Here is a 14,545-nt window from a genome sequence, read left to right on the forward strand (position 1 = left end):
AAGTTTCTTTGAGGACTTACGAACCAAGGAACCGGGTTCCTCTTCTACCTCATCATCAACATCAACGACTAGCGCAGGAGGCACCACCTTCTCATTTACAACCTTTCCATCTTTCACCAATCTCCTCTTCTTCTTTTCCCTTTTGTTTTTCCTTAAAACTGACTCAAATTCTTCCTTCTTCTGCAACCTAGTGATAGGTCTCTTAGAAGTTGACTCTTGGGGAGTTGGCTGACCTCTCCTAGCCCTGATGAAGCTCGCAAGAGCCACATTGTCATAGTCATCTTCAATCATTTCATTTTCCTCCTCAGATAGAGATCGCATCTCGGGAGGAACAATGGCCAATGGCTCAGCATAGAAATGAGGAGAAAGAGCGCGATTAGTATTGACCTGGGGTTCTTTAGAAGAATAGGGAGCTTCATCTCAAGTAGGAGCATAGTGCTCCTCTTGTGTGGAGGGATCAGGTCCATCAGGAAGTTCCCCAGTAGTACTGTCTGGTGCCAGATTTTTGACAGGCACCAGTTTCCTTCCCTCGACCTCTGTACAATTATCTTCCCCTTGAAACTCAGACACACCCTCATAACCTCCAATCAGACTTCCCTCAGCAGCGATTGAAAGGATATTTTCTATAGCTTCATATTCTTGTAACTCCAAAGTAACTTCAGAAGGCATAAGAGGATCATTACTTGTAGGATCCAAGCCCGGGGCTGCCATTGTCGATTCATCACTGGTATGACCCACACCTTGTTCTTTAGCAGAATTTTCTTCCACTGGCAAACTAAAAATTTCTTGATTTTCTTCTCCATCCACTATGTCTTCATCAACCATCTTTTCCGGCGAGGCAGAAGTAGACGTCACAACCACAAATTTCCTAGGAGTTGATGTTTTGCGACTCTGATGAGAACTAGAACTCGACTGGGTTGGAGAGGAAGCAGAGAGTGGTTGTGACTCTAGCTTAGGGTTTGGACTAGTCAGCACATGGAGTGTGGGCTCTATCACTGGTGTTTCAACAGATGAGGACACAGTGGAGACGATAATTGGAACATTTTGTATTTCCTGATGTGAGACATGGTGGAGTGTAGTTAGTTGAAGAAAAGAGTTTGAAGAAGGAAAAAGAGGAATTGTGGATTCATGATATGAACAGTTCTGAAAGTGACTGTGAATGGATTTATTTGAGAGGAGTTAGAGACAGGTTGGGTATCAATTTTGGGTAGTCGGGTCGCTTCATAAAGGGTGAGACACTTTGATTCTAGAAGCAAAAAGAAACTGACAATATAATGATGTGGCACCGTTTCAGCCATTTAAAAAATTGTGCATGAGAGTACAGAGGAGTTACTAACCTGTGTCAAAGGAACCAAGTTCCCTGACAGAGTTTGAAAATGTAAACCTTATCCTTTGACCAACGTGCAATGTATTAGCTACTTGTCTGCTCTGTAATTGTCATGTGTGTCTACCTGTAACGGTATAGAGGTGAGTTAGACTGCGCCAGAAAATACTTTTTAGCTATTTTACCTGTACATTTCTTTCGTAGCCAATCATCAGGGAACCAGGTTCCTAGCTAGATTTCATCAACCCTAGTGCCAGGCGATTCTTTTCAAAGTGCTCTCTACTTAGTGCTTTGGTGAAGATATCTACAATTTGATCTTCTGTGCTGCAAAACTTCAGGTAGACGAGCCCTTTCTCAACATTGTTTCTGAGGAAGTGATGTCACACATCAATATGCTTTGTTCTCTTATGTTGAACTAGATTGTTTTCCATGTTGAGAGCACTAGAGTTGTCACATAGTAAGGGCACACAATAAGAAAACACACTGAAATCTTCTAGCTACTTCTTGATCCATAGCAGTTGAGCACAGCAAGAGGCAGCTGCCACATACTCATCTTCTGCAGTTGAAAGGGCCACTGAGTTTTGTTTTCTTGTGCCCCATGAGATTAGACACGAACCCAGAAAATATGTCATACCAGAAGTGCTTCTCCTATCCACCAGATAACCAGCATAGTCAACATCAACATACCCTATTAAGTCAAAGTTATCTCCTGAGGGATAGTGGAGAACCATGTCCTGCGTTCCTTTTAGATACCTACGGATTCTTTTGGCAGCCTTCAGATGAGATTCCTTTGGATTAGGTTGACACCTGGCACACAGTCCCACACTAAAACGATACCTGTTCTACTTGCTATGAGATACAAGAGTGATCAAATGATACCTCTATACATAGTCTCGTTCACAGGGGAACCGGGTTAATCCATATCTAGATGAGTGGCAGTAGCAATAGGAATATCAATAATTTTTGAGCTTTCCATTTCAAATCTTCATAAGCTCTTTGATGTACTTCTACTGACTTATCATTATGCCCTTAGAAGTTTGCTTGACTTGCAAACCCAAGAAGAAATTCAATTCTCCCATCATGCTCATTTCAAACTCGCTTCCCATGAGCGTTGCAAACTCTTCACACAGAGAATCATTTGTTGAACCAAAGATGATGCCGTAGACATAAACTTGCACAATAAGCAGGTTCCTCCCCCATTTCTTTAGAAATAAAGTGTTGTCAATTTTTCACCTTGTAAAGCCATTTTCTATAAGAAATTTGGACAACCTTTCATACCATTATTAAGAACAAAATATTTGCAGCCAAATGTCCTCAAATGTGTTAGCTTGGGTTTCCTTCTGTTTAGCGGGTCATAAGGGGTTTTGTTCAGGAGGGACCTGATCATGAACCTGTTCACCAAGTAGCACGCAGTGTTGACTACTTCTGCCCAGAAACTCTTCGTAATGCCACTGTCAATCAATATTGTTCTTGCCATGTCTTCAAGAGTCCTATTCTTCCTCTCCACAACACCATTTTGTTGAGGTGTTCTGGGAGCTGAAAATTTGTGACTTATGCCATTTTCAGCACAGAATTCATCGAATTTGACATTGTCAAATTCTGTGCCGTGATCAGATTTTATACACGCCACATTATGGCCCATTTTCACTTGGATCTTCTTCACAAATGCAACAAATACTGCAAAGGTTTCATCATTGGTTCTGAGAAACAGGGTCGAGGTGAATATGAAGTAATCGTCCACTATAACAAAGATCTACTTCTTTCCTCCTCTACTTGGCACCCTCATAGGTCCACACAGATCCATATGGAGGAGATCAAGTGGCCTTGAGGTACTCACTTCCTTTTTAGGCTTGAAGGAGGATCTGACTTGCTTTTCTTTTGCGCATGCATCATACACATCTTGTGGTCCTTAAAGCTTGACTTGGGAAGGCCGCGAACCAGGTCCTCCTTAACCAATTTGTTCAGCAATGTAAAACTTGTATGACCCAATCTTTTGTGTCATAACTCAACATTATTATCAACAACACTTAGGCAAGTGAGATCCCCATTTTGCAAGGACTCAAAGTCTGCAACATAGATATGTTTGTATCTTTTAGCCACTAGAACCACTTCACTAGTCACAAGGTTTGTGACTGTGCAGACTTTTGACACAAACTCGACTTTGTTTCCTTTGTCGCAGATTTGGGAAACACTCAGTAAGCTATATTTTAAGACGTTCACATTTTCAATTGAGTGAGTGAGTGACTTCCCAATTCTTTCTACTCCGAGAATGTATCCCTTTTTGCCATTGCCAAAGGATACACTCCCTCCTTGCAGGGCTTTGAGTGAAAGAAAATCATTGATGTTTCCAGTCATGTGCTTAGAACAACCACTATCTATGTACCGTTTTTGGCTGCTTCCTTTCACTGCTCCCTGCACAAGAAAATCAAGGGTTAGACTTAGGAACCCAAACAAGTTTGGGTCCCTTGTAGTGAGGAAAAGGTCGAATTAAACTTCTTTTTGTCCAGGTAGGCAATATACATTTTTTTAACGGAGGGACCAGGTTCCTTAGCGATAGTTACTTTTTCAAGAAACACTTTGTTTTTCTGTTGGGACTGAATTCTAGCCTTACAGTTTTCTTTAAAGTGACCAGTGTTGCCACAGTGAGTGCAAAGCCAGTTATTAGAACAGTAACATATTTGCTATGTGGATTGTAGGGAGTCTTTTCCCTTTGGAACCCGACTCTCTGCCTGTTCCCACCATTGCTTGTATATATGGCAACAATTGTATCTAGATTTCAAGTTCAGCACACATACTAGATTTCACAGATTGTAGTTCATTTTCAAGCTTAATGTGTGCCTCACTTGCAACTTCCTTCCCCTTTTGGACAGTCCCGGAACTGTTTCCTCTTTTTAATTCCTCTATTATTTCTTTTAGGTCCATGATGACTACTAACAAGTCATCTCTCTCATTTTCTATGTTTTCAACCTTTTTCATCAGAATATTTTTTTCTTTCACTAGATTCTCGATGGTTTCTTTTATGTCGGCCACTACAACTACCAAATCATCTCTCTCATTTTCTACCTCTCCTAACTCTATGGTTAAGGAATTTTTATCGTTTATAAGATTCTGATAAGCGACAATTAAAATATTTCCCAAGGATATGAGCTTTTTCTGAGAGTAAGACTTCAGATTTCTCTGAACGTCTAGAAAGTCTACCTCATCATCATCATTATCTTCATCATCGTCAGATTTTTCCATCAGGGCAAAAATGGAATCATAATCAGCTCCTTCACTTTCTACTACCATCATGGAGGTGTCACCTTGTGTATCATCTTCTCCAGATTTGCTAGAAAAGCCTCCCCATGCAGCAAGAGCTTGTTTCATAACATTATCAGCAACTTCTTTTCTTTTAAATCCTTTCTCAGGAAGCGGGTTCCTGTTGGCTGCTTTGTCTATGTTGTGCTTGTACTGGTCTTACTTGAGGAGAGGGCAATCCTTGATGAAGTGCCCTGGTTTCCCGCACTTATGACATAAGTCATATCCTCTTGGCTTGCTAGAGCTGCCCTTATTTGGAATACCTCAATTTTTGTGGACCATCTTCTGAAATCTCTTTGTCAAGTAAGCCATATCAGCATCCTCACCACTTGATTCATTGTTGTCTATCTTGAGGACCAGGTTCTTCTCTATAGACTTGCGGTCAACATCGCTGCATTCCTTCCTAGACTTGGGAACTGTCACTGCTGGTTCTCCAATGGTTTTCATAGAAAAGAAGGGACCATCGCAGATAGCATCCCAGATCTCTGAACCATCAGCCATGATAAAATCATGCATCATTGTCTTCCACCATCTATAGTATTGGCCATTAAATCATGGTGGTCTGTAGGTTGATTGACCTTCTTCAAAGTTTGGTGGAGCGGCCATGAGGATCCTTTCTAGGTGTTAGCCTGATAGAAAGAACCTGCTCTGATACCAATTGAATGAATTTAAGGGTCCACCAAACTATATAGAGAACCAGGTTCTCTATTAGTTCTCACAGAACACACGCACACTACAGAAGTAAATGACACAAAGAGGTTTTACGTTGAAAACTTCCAGCTCACGGGATTAAAAACTACGACCTACCCTTGTAGGATTTCAACTTCAACACTGAGCAAACTTTAGATTACAACCTGTTATAACCTAGGAATTAACCTCTTAATCCCTTACTAACTTGTAACAACTCTATTACAAGCCACTTTATAATAACTCTACTACAAAGACTTACAACTCGACTAACTCTAGTCAAGATACAAACACAAAGGTTTATGATTTACAAAGGTTTCCTACACAATGCTTCTAACTAGGCTAAGTAGGAATTACAAGTAAGTTGCTTTGACAAAGGTGCTACACAACCAAGGACATATGATGACTCAATGCTGGAAACCGGTCCTTCATTATGTTGCTCTTTTTTCTTAATGCCTTGAAGGTCACTTGCAGGTTGGCAATACACTTGAGAGAAAGCTTGATGAATTCTAGAGTGTGCAAGTATTTTGTTTTACCTTTGGTTGATGTAAATAACTTATTTGTGACATCGTTTGAATAATGTAAGCAAGTTAGGTAAAGGTCATTCCCCATAAAGTTGACTAATGCACTATTTTTGTACTGTTGTGTGTGCAGGCAACAACTTTACAGTTGTAGGGAGTTGACTGAGTACGGTCACCAGGGGAACTGATGTCCATCTATTCCCCTTGTTGTTTCTTTGTCATCTGAAGAGTTGATTTACATCTCCAGCTTGAGACTTGTTATTCCCACGTACTTGAGGGTGTGTATCAAGTTCCTTATCTCGTTCTTGTCATTAAGTTTGTTAGATCATCAAAACATTACAAAGTACATATAACCTATCAATTTTTCCCTTTTTTATGATGACAAACTTATAATTGAAGTTCTCCCTAAGAACTAGAATGACATACACATAACATGTATTCCCCCTGAATATGTTCCCAGCACATACACATAACCTGTATTCCCCCTGAATTTGTTCCCCAGCTTGTTCCCCCTCAATTATTTCCCCCCCTTTTGACATCATAAAAAGATCAGTAGCAAGCAATAAGCAAAAAGAAGTCTAGCTTGGTTAACTCATGCCACATGTGTGCACACAATCATGACTAAAAATAGAGCAAAAGAGCAAGACATACACAGCAAAAGGATGAAACTTCTATTAATTTTTGGAAATTAAGCAGGGAGCAGTTCCATTGTTACCAACACATCCACAAAATAAAAACAGCACACAGAAGTACCAGTCATAAACATCATCAGAAAAAAATAAAGGACAGACACTAAAATTTGATACTGAAAAGGGAACACGTTCTATGGAGCACTGGAAGGGGAAGGCTTAGATGAAGAGGCAAGGCTTTTAAGAAGGATGTACATTCGAGCATTAGCTGACATCTGTTCATTGAGTAGTTTCTCCTTCAGGTCTTCAACCTCTTTTCTGAGGTCGACATTTTCTTTGGTCAGACGGGCAACCTCTGTGTTGTGAGAGCTGCGGGAACTAGGTGCCTCCTGAAGCTGACCCTCAAGAATGGCCTTCCTTGCCTTCAGCTTCCTTATCTCATCAGTGGCACTGTTTTGGGTGTTGATCAACTGAGAGATAGTAGAAGTGCTGTCAACTCCTCCAACCCTACCAATGCACTCAAATTCCTCGAGGGTGGTCTTGGAGAAGGATTTCTTACGAGTACCCACTTTAGATTTTCCCAAAGGGACTTTGAAGAACTCAAAAACCTTAGTGAGGAGGAACCCGTAAGGCAGCCCACGATTACCATCCTTGAACTCTGCCACCTTCTGCATGTGTTCTATCATGATGCCAGGTAGGTTGATAGTTGTGTATCCATCCAATGCTTCCATGAGAACCAGGTCTACTCGAGATGTAATGGACCTTCTTTCGGCACGAGGGAGCAAAACCTTGTTCACTAATTCAAACAGCAGTTGGTACACTAGAAAGAGGGCCTTTTTGTGTACCCGTTCCCCTTGCTGAACTGCCTTATCCTTCAAGATAACATTTCTAAAGTTCGAAGAGCAGTTGCCCTGAATAGAAGACAAACCCTCAGCATGCACTCCCAAAATAGTTCCCAACATAGCAGAGTCCATCACAAAATCAACACCATTCACTATCATACAAATATGATCATCCTCAACTATAAAGAGGTTGGCATAAAAATTGCCCACTTCGTCCTCAAAAACTGTGGGACTGTCACTCGTGAACAGGTGTGTCCATTGTTGGAATTCACAGATTTCCACCAATTGGCGCATGCCAGCCATATCCAGAATATCAGGGGCAAATGTACGGCCCCACAACACCTTTTGATTTTTCAGTTTTTCCTTGCCAGCATCCTGGGTATCACCAATCTTTGTCTTTTTGGAGGAACCACGTACTTGAGGGTCTGTATCAGGTTCCTTATCTGGTTCTTGTCATTAAGTTTGTTAGATCATCAAAATATTACAAGGTACATATAACCTATCACTTGGGTTTCCTTGCAGAGGGAAACACACTGGCTTTCCCTGTGCTTTAGGTTTTTGGCATGTTCTAAGGCTAATGCATCTTGAGCAACTACCTGTCCAACTTGATTTTTCAAAAGCTAGTTTTTTTCCCGAAACGAAGGACCTCATATTACTGCAACAACGAACAACAAAGTTCAAATGTACTCTTCACATCCTGGACAACCCAACTTGGGAAAAACTTCTCCTAGGAGAACGTCCTTTAACAAAGAAATAGAAAATCTAGCTAAACTATGAGTTATTTTGTTTAACCTCCTTGGAATATATAGAAATTCCACGTGATCGAGTATGCTTGATAGCTTCCAAATTCTTCACACAACACTATCTCCAATGAAGTAGCCACTTCTTTTTGGATCATATCAACAACATTCTTAGTGTCATATAAAATCTTCACATTTTTTGCATCCATGAGTAATAGCTCATTCAAGAGCCTTTCTTATGTCTAGGTCAACTCATCAACTATTTGAACTCTTTTGCTAATGGCTGGACCTCATTTTTCTCCAACTATTAACAAAGATAATTAGACCATTTCATAAAGTTCAGAGCTAAATTTGAACCTTTTCCCTTTAGTTAAAAGCCTCCTCAAGCTAGTATGGTAGACCGTTAGAGGCAAGGTCAAATTTGGGATGAAAAATAACAATGAGAGTATTTACGAGCCAATAGGTTAATAGAGTGTACTCATTTAAATAAATTGGATTTGATATGGGCATTTTTTGGACCTTTTCCGTTATATATTTGTTTTGGTACAATTTTTGTATCATAAATCCTTTCACTTGACTCTAAGCTAGTGTTTGGTTATAGATTTGATTGAAACTTGAAAAAATAGTTTCTGAAGTTGTGTTGAAAAATAATTTTTGAAAGTTGAAGTTGTGTTTGGATATGCATTTTATTTGAAGAAAAGTTAAAATTTTGTGAGTGAAAAAAAAATTTCGCCCAAAAACTACCATAAACCTGTTTTTGGGAACTTGAAATTTTTTGAATTTTTTCCCCAAAACATGATCATATTTCATAAACAAATATTGTTTTTGAATTTCTTTTGAAAAAATAAAGCCAAAATCTACGGCCAAACGGACCTAAGGCTTTCACACATTTTAGATTCCATATTTACCAATTGAGAATGAAAACTTTAATGAGGCCGAAGTGTCACGGAAAGAGAAAATAGTGTATCAAACTGTATATATTGAAACCTGAGGTGGGTAAACTTTCCAAATTCAAAGTAGAGGCCTTTCCACAAAATGGAATTGGAATTGCAAAAAATCGGATTTTGACAAATGGGAACTTCTTGCTTGTGTTCATCCCTCTATAGATTTCCAGTAGATTATCCAGACTGTACGGTCAGACTCGGCTATGGGTATAGCAGCAGTCCCAAACGACTGCAAGCAGCAACTGCCACAATTACTGTCGCTAGCGATGATGTTTGTCAGGATAAACGGACATGCCTTTTTTCTGCTATGCGAGCGCAGAAGCCAATAATAACTGCAGCAATACTGGCGGCAGCTGCAGCATGTGCAATGATAATGGCGGTGAATGGGGCAGAAGCGGCGGAGCAGTTAACACAACAGGAAATAAATGGAGAAACTTTTTCGAATGTACCGCAAACGCTATCTGGAGAATGTGTTGAGGGTCAGAAAGATTGTAAGAAGGCGAGGATTCAACGACCTAAGTCAAGGCAAGCTGAGACTTGTACTGTTAAATGTGTTAATACTTGTATTCGTGGTGGACTTGGATCTCCTGGTGAAGGTCCCCTTAACGTTAGAAGGTATTATATTTTACTTGTAATTAATATCTACATTGCTAATATAGAGTACTTGAGCAATTCTCTGTATATACAAAAAGCTAACCACTGATTTAATTAGTTGGAATAATTAATCTATTAGCTTACCTAATCTAACTATGTACAAGTTGAATCAGCATAGGTACAACTCAATCAACACATCCAACCTGATGTTTCTACAATCCCGCTCTTGTTGTGTTATGAAAAATATTAACCATCCCAAACTTGGATGATATGTGATCTTGCAACTGATTACCGATGACTTTAGTCAAACAATCTGCCATTTGCTTAACTTGCTTTGATTAAACCTTGTTGAATCTTTATCCATATAAGATTTATGGCATTTGCTCCTTGTAGTGCAGCCTTGTTATCAGAATTAAGGTCAACTTGTAATTCTACCTTCACTCGTAACTCACTTAACAATTTACTAGTCCCAACCAATTCTGCCATTGCTATTGCCGTACCTCTATATTCAGTTTCAGGTGCAGTTTCTTGCTTCTTGGACTTTTAAGATACTTGAATCTTTTAATTTTAGTATAGTATCCCGTCACTGATCTTCTTGTAACCACACATGAAGCCGAATTTTCATCACAATATATTGTAAGCTCTTTGACACCTGGCTGCTCATTAGTAAGCACAAACCTAATGAGCAGACAGAGCCCGACTTAGCACCCAAGGGTGTCGCCTAGTGGTCAATGAAGTGGGTTGAGAACCATGAGGTCTTAGGTTCAAATCCCAGTGGAGGCAAAAAGACTAAGTGATTTCTTCTCATCTGTATAAGTCTTGGGACAGTGTTACTCGGTATTTGTGCTGGTGGGAGGTAGCAGATTACCCGTGGAATTAGTCGAGGTATGTCCAAGCTGGCCCGGACACCACAGTTATCAAAAAAAAAGAATAAAAGAAAGCCCAAACCTATTTGGTTCTTAATGAATCTCACTACTTTAATTGTTGCTCCAATATGAGACTTCTTTAGCACACATAAATTGATCTAATGTCTATAGAAAAAAATGATATATCTAGCCTTTTCTCTGCCAAGTACAACCATTTCCCAATGAGTTTTTGATACCCCTTTTTGTTCTCCAATTCAGTATCTCTATCAATTTCGAAGTGTTTGTCAAATTCAGTGCTGGTGAGCTTCTGATATTGCTCTAACCTGACTTCAAGCTAGAATAAGGAAGTTTTAGATATAGAGTTCTCACCTCAATTATGAACTCCTTTTCTTACAAAACCACTTGCAAGCGTTTGTAGTTTACCATAGGGAGGGTTGTTGGATAAAGCCTGCTACAACGACTAAAAATTAGATATGCAGTCTGATTGACTGAAATTGAGACATAACAAGAGTAAGGAAGGTAATAGAGAGAGGGGGAAGGGGTAAGAGAATTCAGTTATACCTTCAGTCCTAGTATATGTGGTCTTTAGATTTCATTAATTTACTGCTAGATTTGAATTTAGAAATGTGTCAAGTTTAAAGCTTCAAAAAGCAAGAAATCAGCTTGTTAGGTAGGTGAATGTTCACAGGCATTTCGTTACACATACTTGGGGAGGTTCCTTAAATATATGTTAAAACTTAGTTTCAGGAAATCGTGAGACTGATACTCTGAGAAAACTAGATAGTAAGCATGAGCTAGATCTAGCATTTCTCTCATGTTTGACATTGCTTCTTTTAAATTCCATACAGCTCTCTTAGTTGTACTTATGTCATTGTTGACTATTGGTGAAGCATGTATTCTATAGAAGGATAAAGTGATATCAAGTACTCATATCTGAAGAGATTTTCAGCTCTAAAAATTGGAAGTGATTTTTACATGGAAGGTGCATTTTGGTTAATACTATGTAATTGAACTTCTTCTAGTCCATTATTTTAATCTTCTGAAGTTCGTTTTTCTTTCCTGCCTCCTTTATAATAATTGAAATGCTTGCAGGAGAACATAAGCAGGTAAGCGAAGGCTAATTAAATGCCTATTGATAGATGATAACCTAGTTAAAAAAAATACCATATTCCTTCTTCCCTCAACCCCCCCCCCCCCCCCAATTCCATCAAAAATAAAAAATAAAAAAAGAGAAAGAAAGTAAAAGGGAAAGGAAAAAGTGCACATGACATAAGAGATTTTTTCCCGTAGAATTAATTGAACGTGGCCAGGATGTAAACATATGAAGACAAAGAGACACTGTTTGATAAAGTCATTTTGAGAGGTTCACTTTTACCTCGTTTGTTTACAGGCCTCTGGTGGTGTTTAAGCAAGGGTTTCGCAGTCGCCAATACTGGTAATTGTTTTTCCTTCAAATATGTCATTTTCCTTAAGCCTCCATTTATTACATTACATTTGTTCTCCTAAGCTCTACTCACTGATGCAACTTATCACTTACCAAACTCTTGTTAAAATATGCAATGCTGAACAAGTTACTGTATGTCGCCAGTTTGTATGTGCACCTATTACAACTTTTCCTGTTCTTAGTGTGGTCTATAGTATAAGAAATATAAGATAATGTCTTGTCTAGTTAAAGAAGAAAATATGTTCAAGCATTAACCAGGTCTTTTCCTCTTCGCGCTTTCAAAGTTCCGACTAGTTTTACATGTACTACTGAAAACTACCTCAATATTTATTTCTCCTGTCTTACTTACAACAAGTGAATAGATATCTGTGCTCACTTCTCTTTCATTTATTCGTCCATTCCAATGTCTACCATAAATTGTATATCTTCAGGATTCTTATTCAACTGAAAGTACAATTAGAGGCCAAATTAGGCAAATAAAGAGGAATTTCCTAATTCAAAAATAAGGAAAAAAGAAAAGTTAAACCATGAAAGAGATACAAACAGAAAAGATCAATCGTTTTCTCTACTGGCTTCAGATTTTAAGACCAACCCTACGCTTTCTATCCTTCAACTTCCCTGAAGTAAAAATAAAGAAAGCATCATGTTGTTGCAACAGAAGATGCAAAAAACTAAAATTAGCTGCGCTCTTCCCTAAATTCTCTGGTCTTTACTGTTGCTAAACCTACAAGTTTACATAAACAAAATTCGGACAAGTTTTGCATGGACTGCTGAAAGTGCCTCCGTCTTTGTTTCTCCTACTTACATACTAAGAGGTGAATGAACATCTGTCTTCACTTCTCTTTCATTTGTCCATCTAATTTCCAGTACCTGTCTAAAATCATATATCTTCAGTATCCTTACTACGCTGGAAGGTATAGTCAGTAGCCATAGCAAGTAACTAAAGAAGTTGTTCAGTTAGAGAAGAATAGATAATTAGGAGAAAGAAGAAAAGTGAAACCAAGGACTAGTTAGTTTTCATTTACTGTTATTTTCTTAACGTCGTCAAAAAGACAAGTGAAACCAAGAGGAAAGAGAAAATGATAGCTATCTGCTTTTCTTCTCGTCTCTTCTAATTTTAAGACCAAGTCTACTTTTTCTTATCCTTAAATTTTCCTAAAGCAAAAGATTACAAAGCACCATATTGTTTGCAAAATAAAAAAATAAAAAAATTGAAGTTAGTCTCATTCTTTGATCTTTGAGACATTAAATTTAAGTAATTAAAAGTTTGAGTTTTGTAAAAACTTAAGTTTTTAAATGAGATGGTCACACACTTCAAAACTGTATCAGAGCGGGCAAGAGGTCTAGGTTCAAATCTCTCTGCCAACTTAATATTTCCACGTGCTTGGTCCATGAAAAGAATCAGACCCACACGTGAGGAGGTGTGTTGTGACATAAATATAATTAAGTAATTGAAAGTGTGTTCTCTCCAACTGCTTAAGCTTTAGATGAGATTGGCCATACATTTCAAAACTGAAATGCCCGATCCTTGCCATTGCGAAACCTATATTTTATGTAAATGTTGGAATTGAGCTACATTTTAGAGCATTAGGAATGTGCTTATGGTATTATGCAAATCTTAAGTCAATGAAACAATGGCTTAGTTATGCATTTGCATGTGATTCCTCGCTTTGCTGTGGAAGCGTAGTAAAAATTGGACTGTTGTAGCATAGAAATGACAGCTCTCCAATCTAATCTTGTAACAAAAAATGCATCAATCACTGCAAGAGAGGATGTTCACCACGTAATCAGGGGCGGAACTACCCCATCAGCTACGGGTTCAGCCGAACCTAGTAGCTTTGGTCCAAATTCTGTATTTTTCTTATAAAATTTATTGAATATGTACTAGTTATTAATTTAGAACCTAGTAACTTAAAAGGATTAGAACCCCGTACCATAACCTTCAAATCCTGGCTCCGCCTTCGCATGTAATATCCATTGGAAATCACTCAATTTTTTAGGTTGTAACTTTGAATATCTACATCTTATGAGGAAGATGATTGCCAGCCATATAAATTTTTCTGAGTGACTGATATTTGCTAATGAAAATTGACTGACTTGTGTTCTCTTTCTTTCTAAATGTTGTTTCTTGCAGTTTGGTGGAATGCTCTGATATATGTAATTTGATAAGAGATGGTGAAGATGGACCATAGGCTGTACATTTAATCTTAATTTTTGGTTAGATTCTTTATTTAAGCCTACAAAATTTCCAGCAACTCTTATATATGATTAAAGCTGTGATAGGGTTGTATATTATCTGTGCAGAAATGTGACAGGCTTCTATTTATATACTTCTACCTTTTCTTCCACCTTGCTGGTGAGGTAAACACCAATATTCTTTTAGGATATAAGAGAAACATTAATGCTTGTATTGTGAAGTGAGAAATGGAAATTGGAAATTAAAATACTAGCACACCAGTATTTGTGGTTCTTTGTTATCAGGTAATACCGTAATACTATGGTGGTAGTGCAGAAAGGAAGTGAAAATGAAGAAGAATTTGATAGCAAAGGGATTTCATTTCTCTTATTTGCTTTAGAGAAGAAAGTTAGGAGGAAAATGATCTTTTTCTTTTCTTTTCTGTTTGAATATCTTTTTTCCTCTCTAAAATTTATATCTC

At 38.4% G+C, this 14,545-nt stretch overlaps 1 protein-coding gene across 1 annotated transcript; it reads left to right on the plus strand.

The window, feature by feature from the left end:
* Positions 1–9,088: 9,088 nt before the first annotated feature.
* Positions 9,089–14,340, plus strand: LOC104109945 (uncharacterized). The gene is made up of 3 exons (XM_009619378.4): positions 9,089–9,599; positions 11,835–11,879; positions 14,023–14,340. Exons 1-3 carry the CDS (start codon positions 9,112–9,114, stop codon positions 14,078–14,080), a joined length of 591 nt encoding a protein of 196 aa, XP_009617673.1. The 5' UTR covers positions 9,089–9,111; the 3' UTR covers positions 14,081–14,340.
* The last annotated feature ends 205 nt before the right edge of the window (positions 14,341–14,545 follow it).

Source organism: Nicotiana tomentosiformis, chromosome 2, assembly GCF_000390325.3.
Source record: "Nicotiana tomentosiformis chromosome 2, ASM39032v3, whole genome shotgun sequence".
NCBI lineage: Eukaryota > Viridiplantae > Streptophyta > Magnoliopsida > Solanales > Solanaceae > Nicotiana > Nicotiana tomentosiformis.

Bases quoted from the DNA above. Each gene is read 5' to 3' on its own strand.
- LOC104109945 (XM_009619378.4), top strand. From the start codon at position 9,112: ATGGGAACTTCTTGCTTGTGTTCATCCCTCTATAGATTTCCAGTAGAT. The intron at 9,600-11,834 runs GTATTATATTTT...GTTTGTTTACAG, and splicing joins GGTCCCCTTAACGTTAGAAG to GCCTCTGGTGGTGTTTAAGC. The intron at 11,880-14,022 runs GTAATTGTTTTT...TGTTTCTTGCAG, and splicing joins TTTCGCAGTCGCCAATACTG to TTTGGTGGAATGCTCTGATA.